A 24,268-nucleotide genomic window follows, 5' to 3' on the forward strand; every position below is an offset into this window, starting at 1 on the left:
GAGCGCGGGCGGGTTGTGTGTGCCGGGACCGAGCGCGGGCGGGGCGTGTGTGCCGGGACCGAGCGCGGGCGGGGCGTGTGTGCCGGGACCGAGCGCGGGCGGGTTGTGTGTGCCGGGACCGAGCGCGGGCGGGTTGTGTGTGCCGGGACCGAGCGCGGGCGGGCGGGCGGGACGTGTGAACGCAGCGCGGGCGGGAGGGCGGGGCTCACCCCCAGTGGCCCCGCCCAGGAGCGTCAGGCTCTCGCGAGAGCGGCGTGGTGACGCGCGGGCGGGAGGATCGCGTTGTGGCGCGGGCGGGCGGGCAGGCGGGCAGGCGGGCGGTTTTGAATCTGCAGAGCGCGGGAAACGGCGGTTCCGAGGACGAGGTGAGCGCCGGGGATGCCGGGCTCGGGACCAGGGGCCGAGAGATGGCGGGGGTCGGGCGGGTCATGTCCCAGCGACGCATCCTCCGCGTGGGCCGCGTTCGAACCCACGTCCCAGCTGGCGTCTCTGAGGAGGCGCGACCGGCGGGCACCGGGGCCTGGGCGCTCGACAGCCGTGCTCCCTGGGACTCCAACGGGCAGAGACCCCCGGGCCCCCAGAACATCCCCAGCCCGGGCCGCTGGGACTGACCCGGGGAGCAAGGACCCTCGCCCGTCCCCCCGAGGGCTGACCCACAGCACCCCGACCCGGCCCTGCGCCTGACCCAGAGAGCAGTCCTGGTTTGCGTGCAGGGGAGCCTGCTGTCAAGCGCCCTTAGTTCTAAGATGAATGGCTTGCCCCACGGGGGCTCTGTTCTTGGGGGTGAGGGGCCCCGCACCCTGGAAGCCGGGAGGGGGGTGGCTGGTGGGGAAGTGGGGGGCGGGGTGGCCGAGTCCCGCAGCGGCGCCGCGGGAGATGGGCTCCCTGGCCTCGGCGACAGCCCTGGGGTGTTGCTGATGTGCGGGCAGCCGCGGCCCCGGGGAGGAGGGAAGGGCCAGACTTCGCCGCACTTATGTGGGAGGTTATTTTCTACTTCCGCCGGCTTGGTGTAGACCCCCGGGTGTGGGACCTGTGTTCACTGGGCTCTTCGTGCCCGGAGTGGCTGCCGCCGGTCCCAGCGATCTCCCTATTGCTCTGGGGGGCCGTGCAGGTTTTCATGCATTTGTAAAGGGAGGAGCGCTGTGGCCTGTTCGGGGTGGGCAAACGTAGGTTGAACGTGCCGGTCTTTGAGTTAGTAAAGCTATTTTTAAAATATATGTTATTGATTGTTTACAGAGAGGAAGGGAGAGGGATAGAGAGTTAGAAACATCGATGAGAGAGAAGCATGGATCAGCTGCCTCCTGCACACCCCCTGTAGGGGTACTGGGGATGTGCCCGCAACCCAGGCACATGCCCTTGACGGGAATCGAACCTGGGACCGCGCTCTATCCACTGAGCCAAACCTGTCCGGGCAGTAAAGCTATTGTAATAATCATAGCCGGGGTGTCTTTCCATACAAACAACTGTAAACGCACTTTCTGCCCACCCCTGTAGGTTGGCTGTGACTTCATCTCTGGGTTGGTGTTTCAGACAGGTCAGGGCTGTTTCGATGGAAAACACGGCTTACTGGGGGACACAAGCTGGGAAGGAGCTGGCACAGCCCTAGTCCTTTGAGCTTCGGTCCCCACAGGGGCCGGGAGCAGCGTGCTGGGCTTGGGCACACCTGCTGCTCGCGCGGACCCGCTCCCAGGGGACCCTCTGCCACACTGAAAAACAAGCGGCTGTGACTGGAGCCTTCTCCGGGCCCTTGGGAAAGGGAGCGTCTGCAGCATTGAGCGCCGGGATCTGCCTGATCTTCGCTGAGCTGCACACCCGTGCCCACCTTGCAGAGGTACTGGGGCCATGTGGGTTTCTCTTTCCTTAGTTGGCAATTTCATGACCAATGTTATGTCGAGACTGTCCTCACTGATGAAAATGAGGAAATTAATTTTTAGATATGACTTGTTTTATGTCAGAATATTGTTAGACGCTGTCTACCATCGGTATAGAGGGGTTTCTTTGCAGTTTGGGGTGCTAGCACCAAATTCCATTGTGCAGGAGAAGATGGAATTGCAAATGCAAGCCTCCATGTGCTGTGTTCTCCCCTAGGGTTACAGGATAAATGCACGGTTTCATCTGTCATGGAAAAACGCGAACTATTTGTTCAAGCTGTGTCTAAGGAGCTGATTGGAGAATTTTTGCAGTTCATTCAACTTGATGTAAGTTTTAGGTTTAGCTTTATTGTGATTTTGACTGTTAATGTAAAACATTTTTCTAAAATTATGTCCATAAATGAAATATAGTCATTTCAGTGAATCCTTAGGGACCAAGGTTTATTTAAAAAACCAAAGTCTGCTAATACAGACCTGCTGATGGATAGCTACTCACAAATTGTATTTCCTGCTTTCCTGCAAGAGACGCTGAAGGGTGTTCAGGCAGGTAAGGCACTGTGCTATGTTTACTTACATGTTTACTGCTGTTTCCTGCGTGCCTGGTGGCATGGTGAGGAAGTTGTGAGCAAGACAAGATGCTTCTTTGTCCTCAGGTTAGTCACAGTGGATCCAGGTGTGAACACAGCAGAGGAAGGGACAAGGATGGGGGATGGGGCAGATCCAGCAATGGGCTACTTCCCATCCCCTCGGGAAGGCTCTGGAAGCTCAGCTCTGGACGTACAGAGAAGCTAGCCATCCGTGGCGCATTGCGTTTGAGCAGGAAGGTTCGGTAGGGGTAGAGCACAGAAGTGCAGTGCGGGGCGGCAAGAGCTGAGCCCTGACTTTCTCTACCATGTGAAGGAGTTGAGACCTCTTCCTGAAGGCATGGGGGCTTTCTGCTGAGAGTGACCTGCGTGCAAGAGAGCAAAGGGAGAGAGGACGAGTGGGCAGCAGAGAGAGACAGAAAAGTCGGAGCTGCCCTTTGGAAATGCCCCTTTGGCTGCACGTGGAAAATAAATTGGAGGAGAGGTACATAGAGGCGGAGAGCAGTGAGGAGCTGTGCCCTTCACCGTGGTGGTTGAAGTAGGACATGGAAATGGGAAGTGTGGGTGTCCTTGTGAGCTGGCGGGGGGCAGTGGGGGTGCCAGCGCTGTGGATTGATTGGACATGGGCCGGAAAAGGGCCCAGCGGGTCCTTGCTTTCTGACTTGCAGAGCCATCGTGAGGTTGTGAACATGGGCAGAGGGCAGGTTTGGGCAGAAGATGGCTCAGTTTTGGGTGTGTGGGATGGCTGCCGGGAGGACTTGCACAGGACATGTCCAGTGGGTGGATGTAGTGTGTCTGAAGCCCGGGAAAGGCCTGGGCTAGAGGTAGTTTGGGTGTCATCAGCTCCAGTGGAAGCTGAGCCATGGGCGGGTGTGGAGCCCACCTCCGGCTCCGAGGAACCCCGGCGTATACGGCACTGGCTCCAAATACTGTGACCTTGGACAGAAGAGGCCCGTGTGGAAAACCAAATCAGTGATAACTCAGAGGAATCTGATAAATTTGTTGCTGGTAAAGATGTATGAAGTTATTTTTCTTTATGAGAGAAATGAGCTTATAAAATGATTTTGTGTTATAAAATGATGTCCTGTAAACTTAAAAATAACCAGCAGAAACTAGGCCACACTTCACCACCGAGGTGTCCATAATGGCAAACTAGGTAGATGTTCCATGTCTGGCTTAGCAGGAGGTAGGTGATTTGTCCGAGACGAGCAGCCCATGAGTGGTTTGAAGTCCAAGATTGTTGTTGCAAACAGTGCACCATAGTGTTAAATAAAACCATAAACTAAATTGATGATGATGAAGCTAAGTCAATATTAATTTAAAATCTAAAGGCAAAAATTAACAACATCTGGGTAGCATGGTGGCCGCAGGGTCACCCTGTGCTGTGATGACGAAGCATCATTCCAGCTCCCCCGTCGTTCTGGGGAGCCAGGGGAAGAAGGGAGCTGCTTGGTGGCCTGTTCTTCCGTTTGCCTTTGTTTAATGGTCTAGTTCCGTGGTTGCCAAACTGCGGCTCGCAAGCCACATGCGGCTCGTTGGCCCCTTGAGTATGGCTCTTCCTAAGCCTTAGGAGTACCCTGATTAAGTTAATAACAACGTACCTACCTATATAGTTTAAGTTTAAAAAATTTGGCTCGCAAAAGAAATTTCAATCATTGTACTGTTGATATTTGGCTCTGTTGACTAATGAGTTTGCTGACCACTGATCTAGTTAAATTGACTGGGAGTTTTGGCAGCAACGTGCCAGGGAGGCCCCATTATTGGTGCTGTAATTTTGTGACTTAGGGTGGGTATCCCAGATTTCTCCACTGAAGCTTTGCAATTAATAAGTAACCTGCAGGAAGTACTGAGACTAGGTAACCACCTGCTTCTCAACGTACTTGCACACACTGGGTTTGGCACCCATTGATGATTCTTACATGAATCAGTTATTACTATAATGGCACTAAAATTGTGATTTTTCCAACCCCATGTTCCTTCTGTATTTTCCCATTGGCATTCTGTAGTGTGCCAGTGCTGCTAGTTATTTGTGTGTGTATTATCAGTGTGGCCCCATGGATTCTTACTCTATTCATACACACTGAGTGTCCAGATTATGATGACCACCTGACGTCTCTAGGCAAATTAGCCGTGCACTGCATCGTATGGGATATGGAAGCCGAAGGCCTGTTCGAACACCTTTGCTGTCTGCAGTTACCAAGATAAAACATCTCCAATTCGCACAGGAACACAAGGATTGGACAGTCGAGCATTGGGAAAAAGTCATGTGGTCCGATGAATCACGTTTCCAGTTGCATCATGCAGATGGCAGAGTGAGAATGTGGCGGAAACAGCATGAAAGCATGCACCCCACATGCATGAGTACAGCCCTTCAAGCTGGTGGAGGCAGTTATGGTTTGGGGCATGTTTTCCTGGCATGATTTGGGCCCTTTAGTTTGTGTGGAACAATGTCTGAATAGCACAACATACCTAAATATCGTTGCTGATCAGGTTCATCCTATCATGCTGATGGTGTATCCCAATGGAGATGGCTTCTTCCAACAAGACAATGCGCCATGCCACGGTGCTCGTATTGTGCAGGAGTGGTTTCAAGAACATGAAGGAGACTTTACCTTGCTTAGGTGGCCCCCACAATCACCAGATCTCAATCTAATTGAGCATTTGTGGGACAAAGTTAAAAGAGCCATCGGGCAGCTGGTTCCACAACCATCAAATCTCACAGAACTGGACAGTGCTATTCATCAGGCACGGTGTCAGATTCCTCGCATCACCTTTCAACATCTCGTGGAGTCAATGCCAAGAAGAATCGCCGCAGTATTGAAGGCAAAAGGTGGCCCAACGAAGTACTGATGGGGTGGTCATAATAATCTGGCCACTCAGAGTGTGTGTGTGTGTGTGTGTGTGTGTGTGTGTGTGTGTGTATAAATAAAATACTGTCAGATTGGCTGATTGGCTGCAGGGAGTCCCTCTAAGCTGTACTCTATGTCCTTTGATGATGGCCTCTATTTGCTATGTCAAAGAGGAGGTGAGGTCATCTGCTCAGAGTCAGAGGAAGTGGTGGTTGGATCAGCGGTTTTATTTATTTATTTATTTATTTATTTATTTATTCTTTATTAGTTAAGGTATTACAAATGTGTCCTTAAAAAAAAGCATTTGGGTTAGCAGTTACACTTTTTCTTTGATGCCATTATGAAAAGGCTAGAACTAATATTTTGTGTTTGAAATGTCACACTTGCTATTTATTTTACAGGAAGATGCTTCTGACCCTTTCAACCTAAACGAATTACTAGATGAATTATCAAGGAGACAGAAAGAAGAGCTATGGCGGAGGCTCAAGAAGCTGCTAACAGAAGTGCTGTTAGAAAGCCCAGCGGAGGGGTGGCTGGCCGCGGGAGCCCAGGGAGAAGGCACTATGGAAACGGACCACCATTCAAAAATGGTAGTATTGGTCTTTCAAAAACAAACAAAGTTAGAAGCCAAGAAGAGTATTGCAAGATTGTTTATTGTAGTTTTACCCTCTTATAATCCTCCATTATTAATCTCGTAGTCAGTGTTGCTGTACTTTATGGATAACTGACTTGTTTATATTCAACTTTAATTCACTTTTTAGAATAAGCTAAAAGTGTGGCTTGAATTTTACATTGATTTTAATTCACTCATTTTGATTTTTTTTTATTTATAGAAAAAAACTCTAGAAATAACCCATGCAATTACAGCTGTGATTCTTGCTTCTGTGTCTGTAATAAATGAGAGTGAGAACTATGAGGCCTTACTGGAGTGTGCTGTTATATTGAACGGTAAGTTGCCTGTTGCCCTGAGGCATGTGTAGAAGAGGCGTCTAAAGCAGTGGTCGCCAACCGGTGATCTGCGGACCACGGGTGGTCCATGCGGGCTGGGAGGAGCAGCGATGCTGAAGCAGAGTGGTGCTAGGCACCACGTTGCACCAGGCTCTTTTCTTCATGCAGGAGCAGAGTGTTCTTTCAGTAATTACGTTAACTTAACCTGCATGTCAGTGTTTCCCATGGTGCAAGTAAGCAGAGTCGAGCTGCTGACTGCTGTTGTGTGCAGGTTTTAAGGAAGGTCTCACCTGACCTACAGGACCAACGACATGAGCTTATTAAGGGAAAAAGGTCTGATTCTAAGTGTCTCAACTGGTGATTCCTGCCTGATAGTTTGAATTTAAGCAAACAGTTGCGACATTGCACTTTTTTCTTTAAATATGTATGGCTGCGTTCTTAGGAATACTGTTGACTCTTATGGGAGTTTTCCTCTACTAAAATTTGTATCATGGTATTTCTCAAGTTTAACTAAACTACAAAACTGTAGTTATTAATTTAGGAGGAATAGTGGGCTACATTAAGGAGAAGATGTGATTATAAAATCTATATTATATAAAGAGGTAGTACGCAGATTTCTCTGGGACACCGTGACAGTCACGACCAGCTTGGGAGGACACTGCGTGCACAGATGGCAGAGAGGGGACTGGTGCGCGTGAGGCAAGCCATGGATGGTGCAGGCGCGCAGATAGCAGGTGGAGCAGGCCTGCAGGGAGCAGGGCCTGCCAGCGCTGCCTCGACAAGCAGGTCCGCAGGGAGCAGGGAGCGGGGCCTTCTTGTCATCTTACCGATAATGTCACTTTAACGAATGAGAATGAGCCGGGCAGCTCCATCTCAGCACTGATTGGCCAGTTTGATGAGACCAGGGATCAAGCTAACCTCACAGTTGTTTCTCATCTTCATGGCACCCATATGAGGTCAGACTATCCTCCCTTGCCCACCATGAACCTAAAAATGCCCTTCAAGCATGACTTTCCCAAGGGAAAACCCAAGGCATCCTTACTCTGCTCAACGACTTCACTGCCAGCGCTTGGGCTGCCTCACTTTCCTGGGGGTGGAGTTGCTGACAGACAGGCCATATCTCCTACTTCAGCCAAAGTTGGGGGCGAGCAGGCTGGCAGGGAGGGGGCAGTTGGGTGCGAGCAGGCCGGCAGGCAGAGTGGTTAGGGGCGAGCAGGCAGGCAGGCAGGTGAGTGGTTAGGAGCCAGCTGTCCCAGATTGTGAGGGGAATGTCTGACTGCCAGTTTAGGCGCGATTCCTGTGGGACTGCTGGCTCCTAACCGCTCACCTGCCTGCCTGCCTGATTGCCCCTAACCGCTTCTGCCTGCCAACCTGATCACCCCCTAACTGCTCCCCTGCCAGCCTGATTAACACCTAACTACTCTCCTGCCGGCCTGATTAACACCTAACTAACTGCTCTCCTGCCAACCTAATTGCTCCTAACTGCAATAGTTGACAGGGACAATTCTTCCATCTTTGAAAATATCTACCTCAAGTCTGTTTAAATAGATTTTCATCTGCATAATATAACACATCCTGACAAGACCACCACCACCAATGTGGTCAGTGTTGTGCCGATAAATGTTTAACAACTGGCTCTCAATCAAAGAAAATAAAACTCTGATTTATACTATTGGCCAATTTCTGTGGCATAAATTCTCCATCCATGGCTGATTTCAGCTGCTAATGTGATGTCACTAAATGCAGAGCTGAGGAGAAACATGCAGTAATACACTGTTACCAGAAAGACCCAAAAGACATAAATAATGTCAAGAGTCAGAACAGTAAAGTGTAGTAAATAATTGAGGAGTGATGAATGTAGAGTATGTATTACCTTCGGTTTTAATGTAATTTATTCACTTTTAAGATTATATAATTTAATTTTTAATAATGAACATGTTTAACAACCAGCTTACAAAATTCCTGAAAATTTGTGAGCCAATAAGAGCAGGCTCTAGCACAATACTGAGTGGAATGTAATGGTTAAATGGCATGGCTCATGGATTTGAAATGAGACTCAGCCACTTTAAGGTTTTACTGGTCAAGTTACCTGATCTCTCTATACCTCAGTGTTCTCATCTGTGTAATTATAGTACCTACTGTATAGAGTTGTTGCAAAGATAAAATGAAATCTGTGTATGACACAGCACAGTACCTGAAACAATAATTCACTCAATTTGTTATAAACTGTTACTGCCTCAAAACGTTGTTGACAAAATTACTCATGCTGAAAGAATGAAATTTTATTGATGAGAAAAATGCCTTATTTTGCAATCTACATGGAGACAGTAAATTTTACTTCCTAAGCAGTAGATGGTAATCTATTAGAAACTGCAAGGGGGAAAATGACCTCAATCAACATGATTGAGGCAATGTATTATTAGCTGGATCATAAAGCAGAGAGGATGCCATACATTCTGGGATACATCTGCAGTAAGAGGCTTCACCTCAGGTATTCATTCTGATCAACTAAGCATCAGACTTGAGATGAATGGTGAGAAGGATTCTGAAGCTGCTCCTAGACTTAGAACTTTAATACATAAGCAACAGTTACTATGGTTAATGATGGCAAGAAAAAACACCATGATCTATACTAATAAAGGGGGAATATGCTAAATAGGCTGCACGTCTTCTGGACGACCATCCACATATCCTTCCTGACAGAGCCGGGCCGGGCGAAGCCGCCTGCCGCAGTCCCAGGCACCAGCACCTGTGGCTGCAGCCAGCCTGGGCAAAGCTGGCCCAGGTCCCGTGTGCCTATGGCTGACCAGAGGGAGGGAAGCCCAGGTCCCAGGTGCCTGTGGTCGGCTGGAGGAGGGAATCCTGGGTCCCGAGTGTGGGGCTGAGGCAGAGATGGTTAGGGGCAATCAAGCCAGCAGGGGAGCAGTAAGGGATGATCAGTCTGGCAGGCAGAAGCAGTTAGGGGCAATCAGGCAGGCAGGCAAGTGGTTAGGAGTCAGTGGTTCTGGATTGTGAGAGGGAAGTCCGACTGCCGGTTATCCCCCGAGGGGTCCCAAATTGGAGAGGGTGCAGGCTGGGCTGAGGAACCCCCCCCCCCCCGTGCATGAATTTTGTGCACCAGGCCACTAGTAAACTAATATTTGCTTAGCAAACCTTTATAAGTCATCGTACTCTATTCCAGCGATTTTCAACTGGTGTGCTGCAAAAATTTTTAAAACATGCAGTACCTGACTGTTTAGTCAGGGACCCTGACTGCTTTTCCCTGAGATCTGGGGTGGGGAATGTCTGGCCCACGGGCCGTATAAGGCCTGCAAAATCATTGGGTCTGGCCTGCCAAGGCAGCCACAGGCGGGAATCAAAATTCAATCAATCTAGGAGCTTTTTTCATAGCAACATAGATTTATATTAAGTGAATTATATTAAGCACATAATGTTATAAGTATACAAATGGCCCTTGGCAGGAGAAAAGGTTCCCCACCCCTGCCTTAGATTGTCAAAAAAAAAAAATGACAATAGCCATCTAGTATTAATGAATCAGAATGACACCTGTTTTTTGTCAGATTGGCAAACAGTATTCTTTGGCGTGCCCCAGGATTCTAATGTTTAGTTTATGTGCCATGAGATGTGAAGGTTGAGAATCACTGCTCTGTACTGTTGAGTCTGAACCAGCATTGATTTTCCTTACCGATGGAACAGTCACTGGCTCTTTTAGGTATTTTGTATGCACTGCCTGAGTCGGCACGAGAGTTGCAGAGCTCCATCCAGGGCTTGTGTGTGACGTGGTGGGAGAAGGGCCTGCCTGCCAAAGAGGACATGGGGAAGACTGCTTTCACCTTGCTGCTCAAGAAGAGCCTCCAGACGAAAACTGTATGTTTGCTTGTTTAATGTGTACTTGACTGAAGAGGGGTGGCGGGGGGTGGGTGGGGGAGGACTGTTTCAGCCTGCAGCCTAGGTCTGGGGACCTACGGACAGTATGTTTGAAGGTTGGATATAACTTGGCTCTTTCTCATCCTGTAATCTTTGGTATACAGTTCAGAAATCCAGAAAAAGACACCTAAATCAGGAAAAAAAAATGAGGAAGATAAAAATCACCCATAATCCCATCACCAAGGTGATCATTGTTGTGCTGGGGATATTTAGGAATTTCTAGAAATGAAGTTGGTAGGTCCCTGGATTTGAACTCAGAGCTCTTCATGCACATTGCCAACAGCTTTCTAGAAAGCTCAGGCCTACGCACATTGCTCCGTCAGTGAGTGGCCTCCAAGGAGCAGCCAGTTTGATGACAGGACCCTCAGCCAGCTCCAGAGCTTCTCCTGCTGCCCTAGGAGTGATGAACAGCCCTGTGCATGGCCAAGTTATCCTTAAGCCATCATCGATTTTTTTTTTAATATGTTTTATTGATTTTTTACAGAGAGGAAGGGAGAGGGGTAGAGAGTTAGAAACATCGATGAGAGAGAAACATCAAACAGCTGCCTCCTACACACCCTGTACTGGGGATGTGCCCGCAACCAAGGTACATGCCCTTGACCAGAATCGAACCTGGGACCCTTCATTCCGCAGGCCGACACTCTATCCACTGAGCCAAACCAGTCAGGGCTGATTTATTGTTGGTTTTTTTTATCTCTTTTCCGGCCATTCTTGTTTAGCTTTTAAATCACATCTTCCTAGTATTCGACACCTTCCCTGTTCACTGCGGTTGCCAGTAGTCACATGGGGCTATTTAAATTTAAAGTGAAGAAAATGAAAAGTTTGGTTCCTCAGTTGCACTCGTCACATTTCAGTTGCTCCATAGCCTGATGGGCTAATGACCCTCACGCTGGACAGTGCAGACATGCTTTCACAGTCGCAGGAAACATGGGCAGCACTGGGCATCAATGTCTCTGCTGGCTTTTGCTTGTTTTAAAAAAGTGTTCTCTCGCTCTGGCTGGGTGGCTCAGTTGGTTGGAGTGTTGACCCACGTACCAAAAAGGTTTTGGGTTAGATTCCTGGTCAGGGCACATACCTGACCCGGGTTAGGGGTTTGATCCCCAGTCAGGGTGTGTAGGGGAGGCAATGGATTGCTGTTTCTCTCTCAAATCAATGTTTCTCTTTCCCTCACTTCCTCTTTCTCTAAAAAAAATTAATAAAAACATCCTCTGGTAAGGACTTAAAAAAAAGTGTTCTTTAGAGTTGCAAGTGACATTTGCAAATTTTTGGGGGGGTTTCAGTGAGGAGGTTTGATTTTTTTTTTTGAGGGGGGAGTTGAGTGAGGCATTTGCAAATTTTTAAGTCTGTTTTCTTTTGTCATTCTTCCTTTTTGATAAATAATCTAGAATTATAATTATGATATAAAATGTTTTTTGTTAACTTGAAATGTGACCTTACTGATTATTGAAAAACTCTACCGTTTTTCTTTTTTTGTCATTCCTAGGGTGCAGACATAAGCCGGCTTTGGCATGTTCATCAAGCTCTGTATTGCTTTGATTATGATTTGGAGGAAAGTAGAGAAATTAAAAATATGCTACTTGAGTGCTTCATAAGTGTTAATTATATCAAGAAAGAAGAGGTAAATAGGATTTTCTTTTCTGGTATATTTGTGACTGCTTTTTTTAATATAGATATTTTTAATTGATTTCAGAGAGGAAGGGAGAGAGAGAGATAGAAGCATCAATTTTGAGAGAGAATCATTGATTGGCCTCCTCCCTCATGCCCCCCACTGGGGATCGAGCCTGTAATCCGGTCATGTGCCCTGACCGGAATCGAACCCAGGACCCTTCAGTCCGCAGGCTGACCCTCTTTTCACTGAGCCAAACTGGCTAGGGATATGAACTGCTTTTTAAATGGATGTTTTCTCTAAGTTCACCTGGTTGTTGTTATTACTGTGCCCAGTGTTTTAATGAGTCATCTTAGCTATCGAGAGCTATTTATTGCACAGTGTTTTCACTGCATGGCAGTACTAAGCAAACATTTTACAAGTCATTGCTTATTTAGTCATTGTATCAGATAGTAGCAGGGGCTGTCTGCAGAAACCATGATTGCATTTTAAATCAAGAATGATTAAAAATAAGGTTGAGAAAGCACTTCCCCATGGATTAGGCCTGACTCTTCTCTCACTTAATTCCTAATTGGCATATACTCAAAACTGTCATTACAGTATTTTTTTTTATTTTTTTTTTCTGCCCATCTAATAATTCCAAAGAGAGGCTCTGCTTTGGCCCCCTCAATGTCCATTTTGGTGGTCACGCCCATGTGTGGCTGCTGAGCATGTGAAATGTGACTAAACTGTGGTCTTAAGTGTAAAATACAAATAGATTCAGAATTTAGTATGAATTATACCAACACATGGCCAGTCTTGTTTCCTCTGTATTCCTACCACTATCCACCCCAGTCTGGGATTGATCTGAAGCAAATCCCAGATGTCGACGTAGAATAGTGTTTTTTTTGTGTGTGTGTGTTTTTTATTAAATCTTTATTGTTCAGATTATTACAGTTGTTCCTCTTTTTTCCCCCCCATATCTCCCCTCCACCCAGTTCCCACCCCACCCTCTGCCCTTACCCACCCCCACTGTCCTCATCCATAGGTGTATGATTTTTGTCCAGTCTCTTCCCGCACCCCCCACACCCCTTTCCCCAAGAATAGTCAGTCCACTCCCTTTCTATGCCCCTGATTCTATTATATTCACCAATTTATTCTGTTGATCAGATTATTTATTCACTTGATTTTTAGATTCACTTGTTGATAGATGTGTATTTGTTGTTCATAATTTGTATCTTTACCTTCTTCTTCCTCTTCTTAAAGGATACCTTTCAGCATCCTATCTAATAATAGACAAACATGGTAATTGACCGTACCTTCGCTATGCCTCCCATTGGCTAATCAGTGAGACATGCAAATTAACCACCAACAAAGGTGGTGGTTAATTTGCATACATAGGCGCAAAGTGGCAGAGTGAAGACTGAAGGCGGCTCCAGCTGGAGCAGCGAAGGCTTGAAGGCGGCTCCAGCCGGAGCGAAGGCCTGGGTCCCGGGTGTCGGAGGAAAACCGGTGCCAGCAGCCAGGGGAAGGGAAGGCCTATTGCATGAATCTATTTGTGCAACAGGCCTCTAGTTTCATATAATACTGGTTTGGTGGTGATGAACTTCTTTAGCTTTTTCTTATCTGTGAAGCTCTTTATCTGACCTTCAATTCTGAATGATAGCTTTGCTGGGTAGAGTAATCTTGGTTGTAGGTTCTTGCTACTCATCACTTTGAATATTTCTTGCCACTCCCTTCTGGCCTGCAAAGTTTCTGTTGAGAAATCAGCTGACAGTCATATGGGTACTCCCTTGTAGGTAACTGAGTTTCTTTCTCTTGCTGCTTTTAAGATTCTCTCTGTCTTTTACTCTTGGCATTTTAATTATGATGTGTCTTGGTGTGGTCCTCTTTGGATTCCTTTTGTTTGGGGTTCTCTGTGCTTCCTGGACTTGTAAGTCTATTTCTTTCTATCTTCATATTTTTGGATTCTTTTTTCTTTTTGTTTTTCCGGTTGGGTGTTTTTTGCTTCTTCGTATTTCAAATCTTTTTTTTTTTTTTAATATATTTTATTGATTTTTTACAGAGAGGAAGGGAGAGGGATAGGAGTTAGAAACATCAATGAGAGAGAAACATCGATCAGCTGCCTCCTGCACACTCCCCACTGGGGATATGCCCGCAACCAAGATACATGCTCTTGACCAGAATCGAACCTAGGACCCTTGTGTCCACAGGCCAACACTCTATCCACTGAGCCAAACTGGCCAGGGCCGTATTTCAAATCTTTGACTTGATTCTTGGGATCCTCTAGTCTGCTGTTGGAAGTCTGTTTAATATCCTTTATTTCAGTCAGTGTATGCTAATTTCTAATTGGTCCTTTTTCATATCCTCGAGGGTCTCACTAGATTTCTTGAGGGTCTCACTAAATTTATTGGCAGTTTCTAGAAAATTCTTGAAAAACCTTATAACTGTGGTTTTGAACTCTGTATCCAGTAGTTTGCTTTCCTCCATTTCTGTCATTTGTGACCTGTTTCTTTGTCTCCGCATTTTGGCTGCTTCCCTGTGTTGGTAGAGTGGTTTTGTGTGCTAGGTGTCCCATAGGGCCCAGTGGCTCAGCCTCCCCAATTACCTGAGGTGGACACTCTTGGTGCACCCCTTTGTGGGCTTTGTCCACAGTCTTGTTGTAGTTAAGCCTTGATTGTTGTAGGTATCACTGGGAGGAATTGACCTCCAGGCCAATTGGCTGTGAGAATCAGCTGTGTCTACGGTGGGAGATCCTCTGTGCTGGAGACACCCTTCTGGGGCAAGACTTGCTTCCGTAGGGCTTTGGTGCTCACTGAGTCTGGCCCCTTAGTGTGTCCCTTATGGATCTGAGGAGTTGTAATCTGGATGGTTCCACTCTGACCACTGGGTACACTGGTTCTTGGATCTCTAAGGAGGTGCTAATTTAGCCTCTGCCTGAGGCTACCCAGCAGGAGCTATGGCGAGATCTGCAGATTCCTCTTCTTTTTGGGGGGTTTGGAGGTGCCCAGATGAGGCCCAGCTGTGAAGCAATGCAAGCTGCTGTGGGGCCTTGGGCCTTCTTTTGGAAGTTCTGGGTCTCTCTCTGACCCAGCTGCAGTTTGTTAGGTAATTTTCAGATTGCAAAGGGCCAGGCCTTTCGTATGCAAAAACCTCTGCGTACAGTTTGGGTGGGGTGGGGTCTCAGGGAATCAACAGGGTGGAGCAAACAGCTATGGCTGATCCTACCCTAAGAGGCCCCGTGTCTCAGTGTCCCAGTAATGGCTGCAAGCACCTCTGAGAGAAAGCCACCCTCGAGTTCTGAGTTCTGCCCGCTGCCAGACAGTCCAGTTTCTCCCCGTATGAGTCTGGCTCTCCAGAGACTCGCCCGGAACTGGAGTTCAGAGCAGTTGGGAGCTTGAGACTCCCTCCTGATTGAAAAAGACAACAGTGTCCTCAGTTGCCAGCCCTTTCCACTTGGGCCTCCATACCTCTGCACTTCACTTCTGCACCTCCTCTGTGTCTCAGTGTGCTTTTCTCTTTCCTTCTAGTTGTAGAATTTCCACTCAGCCAGCCTTCCTGTGGTTCTGAATGATGTCCGTTTTGTCTTTTAGTTGTATTTTTGAAGTGGTTGTGTGAGGCAGCAATTTCCAGTGTTTACCTATGCCGCCATCTTGGTTTCTCCTCTCTAGAATAGTGTTTTTAAGGGGGCTCGGGGGGTGGGAGTGACACAGCTTCTGTGATTGGTGATCTCATGTGGAAAGCTTTGAAAACACTTGTGTGACATGCTGGCTCTTCCTGCTCTGTGGGCTCCTAAACAAAGGCTATAGCTGTGTGACCATGTGTGCCTATGCTGCACACAGCGCTGCAACTGCTGGGCGGCCCATCTGCTTTCTCCCTGCCCTCACGTGGTCACAGCCGCTCTAATGCTCTAGCCCGAGCCTCTGGAGCAGGAGGAAGCAGAGAGGGGAAGGGCCTTTGGCACTTCTACTTAATGTCGTCCCTCCGGGCTGGTTAAGTCCCTGGCCCAGACCCCTTTGTTAGATAGGGACACCAAAGGGAAAGAGAAAAGGGAAAAGGCTCTGAGATTACTGCCTCTTTAGGTTTGATTTTCAATTAAGAGGAAAAAATAATGAAGGTGCTCAAAGACTTCAAGGTGAAGTTTTACAAAACACACATACTTTCTCAATCTAAACTTAGGCCCTGGCCGGTGTTCTTAGTGGTTAGAGCATTGGCCCATGCACCAAATGGTCTCAGGTTCGATTCCTAGTCAAGGGCACATTCCTGGGTTGCAGGTTCCGCTCATGTGTGGGAGGCAACCAATCGCTGTGTCTTTTGTATCGATGTTTCTCTCTACCCGTCCCCCCTTCCATTCTCTCTAAAAATCAATGGAATAAGGACACATATGTAATACCTTAAACAATAAAGAAGAAAAATAAATAAAAAATCAATGGAAAAAATATCCTCAGATGAATATTAACAAAAACTTACTATGAAAAAAGGATATAAGATGTCTCAATAATTTCATTAGTTGTTATATATTTAAATGATAATTTTTGGATATATTGGCTTACATAAATATTAAAATTAATTCTTTTTCACTTTTATTATGGTGGCCATTAGAGAATTAAAAGCTACAGAGTGGCTTGCATAGTTCTGTGGGACAGTGCTGACTTGCTTTCTCTGGGTCTTTCCATCATTGTTTATTGAGCTTTGACTGTGTGCCCTTGCTAGGGGTGCAAAGAAGACTTGCTTGTATTTAGGATGCAGCCTTTGCGTTTTGGTTGCTTATGGCCCGACAGGCATATGTTGGTGGCAAAGGAGGAAGTCGTCACTCCTCCCTGAGTGGGGTGGGAACAAACCTGCAGGAGGAGGAAGGGCTCCAGGTCAGAAGCTCCTCCATGGAGAGAGTGCTTGAAGCCTCGGCAGTCAGTGGGAGAGACAGGGTTTGACGCAGCCTGCCCCTCGCTGCAGCGCACCATCCCCGCCAGCCAGGTGCCAGGGCGGTGAGTGATTACTGACCACACTGACCAAGATCTTCGGCTTCTGGGGTCAGAGGGGCTGTGCTCAGATCCCTGTTTGCGCATTTCATGAGGGCGGTCCTTGATCAGACCACTCTCAGCCTGAGTGTTTGTTTCTGTAAAGAAGCTATAGTAGCTGTGAGGCACTGGCCGCGATGCATGGGGAACCTCCGCCAGCATCACAGGTGCTGAGCTCGCGGTCGCGGGAAGTGCTCCGATGGTGCTTATTGCTGTCATCGCATCGCCATCCTGTGCCTTAACCTCCAGGATTGTTAGGAAACTGGGGAGAGTAAAGAAGCTGAGAGTGGATTCAGACCATCAACTTTGTTTCCATTGGCTTACACATAGCAGTTGATGAGTTGCCTTTGTCTAACTTACATATGTATGTGTATGCATGTGTATGGCATAGACACACACCCGAGTGCTGCAACTCTTAACTGATTTGCCCTTTTGAATTTAAGATATCTAAACTTAGTTTCCTGATAATCATTCGTTTGTTTAGGTCAGTTTTTAGTCATTCTAAACAAAACATATCTTGTATTCTACTGACAATGATAAGTATTTTAGTAAATACTTAAAAAAACCCCAAAAAACTAACTTGTTGCATGCAGGGTTCCCCTGCCATGTGTGTGAAGGTGCTGCTTGGCTGTAGTTTCCATAGACTGCGTGCTGGGAGCAGTGAGGGGTGCTGTTCCCCAGGGAGGTTCTTGGTGGATGTGTTCTATGCACTCTACAGAGGGTGAATATTCTTGCTTTTTAGGTTCATAGGTATAACCTAGTAACGTGAGTATAGTTAACACTGACTGTGTGCCCATGCTAGGGGTGCAAAGAAGACTTGCTTGTATTTAGAATGCAGCCTTTTGTGTGCCATCTAACTTGGGGACTGTGTTTATTTGAAAATTCTAGCTTAGCAGCTACTTAGCCTCTTAAATTTATAAGTCCTCAGTTTTCTCATTTATTAAAGATAAAATGGCTTGGCCGATGTAACTCAGTGGTTGGGTGTCGACCTATGAACCAGGAGGTCGTGGTTCAATTCCCAGTCGGGGCACATGCCCGGGCTATGGGCTTTGATCCCCAGTGTGGGGCATGCAGGAGGCAGCCGATCAATGATTCTCTTTCATCATTGGTTTTTTTTTCTCTCTCTCCCACTCCCTTCCTCTCTGAAATCACTAAAAATATATTAAAAAAAAAAAAAAAAAAAAGATGAGCCCTAACCAGTTTGGCTCAGTGGCTAGAGCATCGGCCTGCGGACTGAAAGGTCCCAGGTTCGATTCCGGTCAAGGGCATGTACCTTGGTTGCAGGTACACCCCCATTTAGGGGGTGTGCAGGAGGCAGCTGATCGATGTTTCTCTCTCATCGATGTTTCTCTCTATCCCTCTCCCTTCCTCTCTGTAAAAAATCAATAAAATATATTTTTAAAAAAGATGAAATGAACTAATATTCGATTCCATTCTCACCCCAAAATGGGAGATTTTGAGCATTCTTTACTTTAGGTTATGTGGACATCTGTGACAGCCAGGTGAGATGTGTATGGAATCCTTAGCTCCCCACAGAGCCCTGAGTTGCTGCCTGTCTGTCATCCTGCAGTCGAGCGAGGGAGGAGCTCAGTGGTGCTGCTGCCACGGCGGCACTGCAGGGCTCCCTGTGCCCTGCCCGCACCGGAGGGGCTGCTCCCCAGCACAGCTCCCGTCTGGGCTCCAAGGTCTAATTGCAGATGCTTCCTGGTTGGGAACAGCAAATTTAAGTGTCATTAAACAATCAAAGAATTGTTCTTTACTTGCTGGGGACTTTTTATGTGGTTTCAAAATTATCATTATATCTATTTTCTTGACTTGTAGGGAAGAAGATTTCTTAGTTCTCTCTTCAGTTGGAATACAAATTTTATTAAAATGATCCATGGAACCATTAAAAACCAGTTACAGGGATTACAGAAGTAAGTATTAAAGGTAATATTTTGTGCTCTCTTAATCTGGTTTTGAAAGTTTTGACCTGAGTTTTTAAAGTTATATTAATCTTTTGGAAACTGTAGAAGTTACCTCTTATTTATTACTAGAGGCCCGATGCACGAAATTCATGCAAGGGCAGGCCTTCCTTTCCCCGGCTGCCGGCACCGGCTTCCCTCGCAGCCCCGGCTTCGTCCAGAAGGACATCTGGTTGAATTAGCATATTATGCTTTTATTATTATAGATGATCTGTTTTGTAACTGGGTAGTATTTTCCCCTGTACAGGAAATAATTCCTTTTTAGTAATGACTTAAAATTAAGATGTTAATTTGTGGTAGTTCTTTAAATAGTCAGATTATCCCCCAGTTAAATCTCAGCCTCAGTCACAGTAAAGCCTGTCTCACTAGCACATCTGCTACCATTTGAACGTCAGGTCTGCTCCTCACTCACTAAGCACTGAGTTACGTGGGGGCGGAGCCCTGAAGGGAAGAGTGCTGAGACCCAACCCACCAGTCCCCCCCCCCAACACACACACACACACACACACACTCTAGGCGTTGCTCACGGTGAGGGCTGTTGTCTGCGGCTGCAGGACCATGTTGGAGCTGCTCTGTGCTGGGCGCTAGTCTGCATTTCAGAATCAAACCCTCAGCCTCTAGAGGTGGCTTGCTGCTGCCTCCCCTCTGCCAGGCAGCAGTGTGAGTGCTGGGCTCCGACACACCTGACCCTCGCACTGCTGAGCTCCTGCTGCTTCTCAGGACACATTGTTTCCTCATTTGCAGAATTTTGGGTTGAACCAGTGGAGTCCTAATTATTCTCTAAAGCAGTGGTTCTGAACCTTCTGGCCCTTTAAATACAGTTCCTCACGTTGTGACCCAACCATAACATTATTTTCGCTGCTACTTCCTAACTGTCATGTTGCTACTGTGATGAATCGTCATGTAAATATCTGATATGCAGGATGGTCTTAGGCAACCCCTGTGAAAGGGTCGTTCTACCGCCAAAGGGGTCGCGACCCACAGGTTGAGAACCGCTGCTCTAAAGTCATCTCTGGTATTTTAGGGAATTAGTAGCCTAAAAGTTTTGAAAATTTTATGTAGTTTTAAATTTTATTTAGATTTAGAAATTTAGTTCTAGGCTTATGTTCCCATAGTTTCCCAGAAAACAGTCAAGTTCTGGGGGAGCCTTGATTGAGAAGGAAGAACATAGTTTGATACTAAACTCTCTTCTTTTTGTACTTACTGCCGTGGGTAGCTAGCAACTCTCCGCAGTTACTTCGCAAAGCACTCCCGCGCCGACGCTCTTCCCTGGGGTAGGAGAGCTCCTAGAGCGATGCACATCAAAAGTGTAATTCTTTGCATTAAATTTTTTTTATTTTTAAAATAGATCCTTGATGGTACACATTGCAGAAGTTTATTTCAGAGCTTGGAGAAAGGCTTCCGGGAAAACATTGGAGGTATTTTTATTTTATTAAATGCTAACACTTGGTCACGTTCTCCTTGGAAGAGTGATTCAAAGCCTGTGCTGGAGAAAGTGAAAAGCCTGTGCTGAGGCTCTGGCAGTATTGACAGTTTGGGCATATATTGGGTTAAACAAAACATTGTTACAATAAATTTACCTGTTTCTTTTTTCTGTTTTTAATGTGGCCACTAGAAAACTTAAAACTGCACTTAGTCTCACCTATTGCTGTTGGATAGTGCTGCGTGGGAACCAAGGCCACTTGTTTTAGTTGCATTATTTTCCAGAATTTAAAGATATTCATTTTGAATATGGCTCACCTTTAACAACTGTATAATATCTAAATTATGAAGGTATGGTGATATAATTCATAATCACAATTAAGTATTCAAAAATACCAAAAAGTATCTGTCTTATATCCTTTATATTTTTCTCATACTAGGTTCTCAAATGTGTTTTCTTTTCCTCTGAGAGTAAAGTTTTTGCTTTAAGTAAAAAAGGGGTCTTTCCTTTGGAGGAATGGGCCCTGAGTTAGTGGGTGGGGGGCTGGTTTGCAGGCAGACAGGGAGGGTGCCTGATGCTTGGAGTTGATTTCTGTCTACTCTGCTCTGTGCCTGCTTATGCTCGGTTTATGTGACTCACCAACTTCTACTTCTAGAAAACAAAAGATTATTAACTTCTGGAATAGTTTTATAGCATAATTTTTTGGAGAAAGGGCAAAACCAGGGCATTGTTATGCATTTTTTGCATTGTTTTATTACCGCATGAAACTTACAGGAAGGAATATTTGTCCCCTTTTTCTCCAGTAATGGTTTAAAACATAGAAATTTATAATTAAGAACTTAATTGTTTGACTAGGTCTGTGCCAAATTAGTACCAGATAGTTCTGTTTCTGCCCTTCCCCTCTCCCTCCAAGTTTTTAAAGCAAATTCCAGACATTCATTTCTTGTCTATGTTCTTCACTATCCCTGTCTAGATAGGTTTATATGGTGCCATTGTCGCATGCAACAAAATTAACAATTCCTGAGGAGTCTTAGAAATAATTAAGCCATATTTAAATTTATCAGCTTTGTTTTAAAAATGTCTTTAAAAATTATGTTATAACATTTCCATTTTTAATTGATTTTTTTAAAGAGAGGAAGGGAGAGTGAGAGCGAAACATTGATGTGAGGGAGAAACATCGATCAGTTGCCTCCTGTACGCACCCTGATGGGGTATTAACCCACAGCCTAGTGTGTGCCCTGCCCTGACTGGGAATCGAGCCCACCGCCTTCTGGTGAATGGGACAACATTCTAACCAACGAAGCCACACTGGCCAGGGCCCAAAAATGTCTTTTTACAGTTTTTTCTTTTTTGCTCCAGCAAGTCTCCCAATGGCATTTGCTGGTTGTGTCATTTCACTCTCTGAGAGCATTGGTCCCTCCCTCCCTTTCATCTGTTTGATCCTGTGCCATTGATATATTGAAGAAACCTGGTCATATTCTGGTTGTTGGCTTTAAAAGCCCAGAGCCGGTGAGGTGGAGCCAGGGATCTCCTATGTCATCACAAGTTGGCAGTGAGTGGTTGGTTCCCACTTATGACTGAGATTTGTTAGTGGCTTCAGGTGAGGAAATAGTTTCAAAGATGATGGAGAAGAGGTTAATACTAGCAGGAGGCTTCCCTTATATCTTTCCTGAAGCCATGGCATTTGGAGGACCAGGGCTGCTCCTGGCATCTGGCCTTGCCTCAGTCTCCCCACTGGGGATCCTTGGTGCCCTGGCCTCCCAGGAGCTTCCCACAGCCCGTCTTGCCCGGACCCTCCCTGCAGCGGGTCCGAAAGACCTTGTTTCAGTCCCTTTGGAATCCGTCCATCCCTTAGAGGTAGGTCAGTGTCGTTTGGGAGGTCCTTGGAAAAAACCCAGCCCTCTGAGGTTATCAGGACGACTCAGATGAGGGCTCCCAGCCTCACTCAGTCTCGGAGCCGGCTGGCTTGCACTGCCATTCATCACAAGTTAGTATCTCATCAAATAAGATCGAGGAAGCTAAGTGTCCTCTGGTGAAAATTAGAGAGCGGTGTCCACTTAAAACAGACGCTCTGATGGAAGGAGCCAGGTTCCTTCCTCGTGAGATGGAAGTTTGTGCTGGCACTGCTGCTCTGCCGGTCCTGCTCTCTGTCTGGAAACGCACACTCCGTGTCACTCCATCTGCTTGTTGTTCCAGACGATCGAAAGTGACTGCATCCAGGACTTCATGTACCACGGGATCCACCTCCCGCGGAGGTCTCCAGTGCACTCCCGAGTGCGCGAGGTGAGCAGGCCCTGGCGCGTCCACTGTCTCGCTCTTTCCTTTTGAGATCACTGTTTTTGTTCAGTTTAAAGCTGAAGTTAAGCCTTGGTGGCTCTCAGTTCTGGGGGAGTTTTCAGAATCTCGATATTGGTATCTGGCAGTTGTATCCTGCCACAAAGCTCTAATTAGTGAAGCAAAGCAATGCTGTTACAGTGCCAGAACTTACTGAGGCCACCTTAATTAAATTCTTTGACATAAATATGTCCAGAATCATCACTTTCTAATTTCCACTGCTGCTTTTTTTCCAGAACAGATGATAGTTGAGACTAATTTTATTATTTACTTTCATACATTTATATTTCCATTTTGGTATTCTGGAGACCATATGGGATAGTGTTTTGTTAGTTTCTGTTGGTAAGATTTTGTTTTAAAAAAGTCATCTCAGAATTTATATCTGAATTTTATCTTTATACTGGAGGCCCAGTGCACGAATTTGTGCATGGGTGAGGTCCCTCGGTCTGGCGATTGGGGCCGATTGGGCTGTCTCGCCTAGTCCGGGGGGAGGGACCGTGGGAGGTTGGCTGTGGGAGCACACTGACCATCCAGCCGGCCGGGGGAGGGACCGCAGGAGGTTGGCTGTGGGAGCGCACTGACCACAAGGGAGCAGCTCCTGCGTTGAGCGTCTGCCCCCTGGTGGTCAGTGTGCGTCATAGCGACCAGTCAACCAGTTGTTCGGTCCCTTAGGGTTTTATATATATAGATTGTCAATGGTGTGATTGAGTAAGGCTTGCTTGTCAGTGCCCTTGCCACACTGGTAGGTGCCTGCTGATGGTCGGACTCTGGCAGGAGGGCTGAGTCCCCTTTGTTATGTTGATCAGCTGTTGCTTTTGGCACCGAGTGTCAAGAAGCTAAGTGGAAAAGGTGGACTCTTTCCTTTGTGAACAGTGAAACTGCAGTTGTTTGTAGATTGTCCATATACTAATTATATAATGTTTGAATGGGTAAGGAAACGTTTCTTTACGTTATTGATGATTTAGTTTGAGTTATCCAAAGATAAAGAGCCCAGAGATAACCCCCTCTCCACCGCCATCCCAGTGTGGTTCACTCAGGTGTGATCACACGTGTAGTTTGGTGTCTCAGGTTCTGTTTAGTCATAGGAGTGGCATCCTGTTAAACTACAGATTTGTGACGTGGGTGCCTCACACTCTTGGAACCAAATGACTAAAGACTCCTTTTCATATCTGTTTTTCCTGCTGTGGTCTCTGGGTAATTAACATATTGTGAGTGTAGATAAATTTATGGGGAATGCACAGAAAGAATTAAAAGGAAGAATATTAGATTTTCCTTTTCAAATGAAATACATTCCTGGACTCTAAGTAATTGTTCTTGCTGCTTATAACACATAGTTTCTTCTTAAAATTCTTTTTTGGATAAACACTATATTTATATGATAAATTATTTTATCGATATGTTGAAAGAATCTTTGGGAAATGCTTCGGAAGTCTTCAGAAAGTAAAACTCCCCGTAATAATGATGAAAGTCTTCTAAAACTGCATAATAGCAATGGTTGGTCAACTTTGAATATACTAAAACCGACTGAATCGAACACTTTAAAAGAGTGACTTTTTTGGTATATGAATTATCTCAATAAATCTGTTTACAAATGTTTCTGTGAACAAGTATACCTTGATACCAAAACTTGATAATATTGTATACAAAAACAGACTATAGACTCATATCACTTATGACATCAATAAAAACTAAGTAAAGATGAACAATCAGAAAAATTAATCTTTAGACTGTAGTTCTTTTAGTGTAAAGATGAGTCAAGTTCACT

At 46.2% G+C, this 24,268-nt stretch overlaps 1 protein-coding gene across 6 annotated transcripts in view; it reads left to right on the plus strand.

The window, feature by feature from the left end:
• Positions 1–213: 213 nt before the first annotated feature.
• Positions 214–24,268, plus strand: part of NCAPG2 (non-SMC condensin II complex subunit G2) — a 60,401-nt gene continuing 36,346 nt past the window's right edge. For 4 of the 6 annotated variants that reach the window (XM_059711303.1, XM_059711308.1, XM_059711306.1 and 1 more), the window contains exons 1-10: positions 214–365; positions 1,495–1,831; positions 2,089–2,198; positions 5,706–5,894; positions 6,138–6,252; positions 9,965–10,119; positions 11,663–11,797; positions 18,604–18,698; positions 20,095–20,164; positions 22,366–22,452. In XM_059711303.1, the coding sequence (XP_059567286.1) occupies positions 2,121–2,198; positions 5,706–5,894; positions 6,138–6,252; positions 9,965–10,119; positions 11,663–11,797; positions 18,604–18,698; positions 20,095–20,164; positions 22,366–22,452 (924 nt within the window). In that variant the 5' untranslated portion in view covers positions 214–365; positions 1,495–1,831; positions 2,089–2,120. The remainder of the gene's footprint in view (positions 366–1,494; positions 1,832–2,088; positions 2,199–5,705; positions 5,895–6,137; positions 6,253–9,964; positions 10,120–11,662; positions 11,798–18,603; positions 18,699–20,094; positions 20,165–22,365; positions 22,453–24,268) is intronic. The other 2 variants (XM_059711304.1, XM_059711305.1) reach the window with 2 other exon arrangements.

This window comes from Myotis daubentonii, chromosome 10 (genome assembly GCF_963259705.1).
Source record: "Myotis daubentonii chromosome 10, mMyoDau2.1, whole genome shotgun sequence".
Classification (NCBI taxonomy): domain Eukaryota; kingdom Metazoa; phylum Chordata; class Mammalia; order Chiroptera; family Vespertilionidae; genus Myotis; species Myotis daubentonii.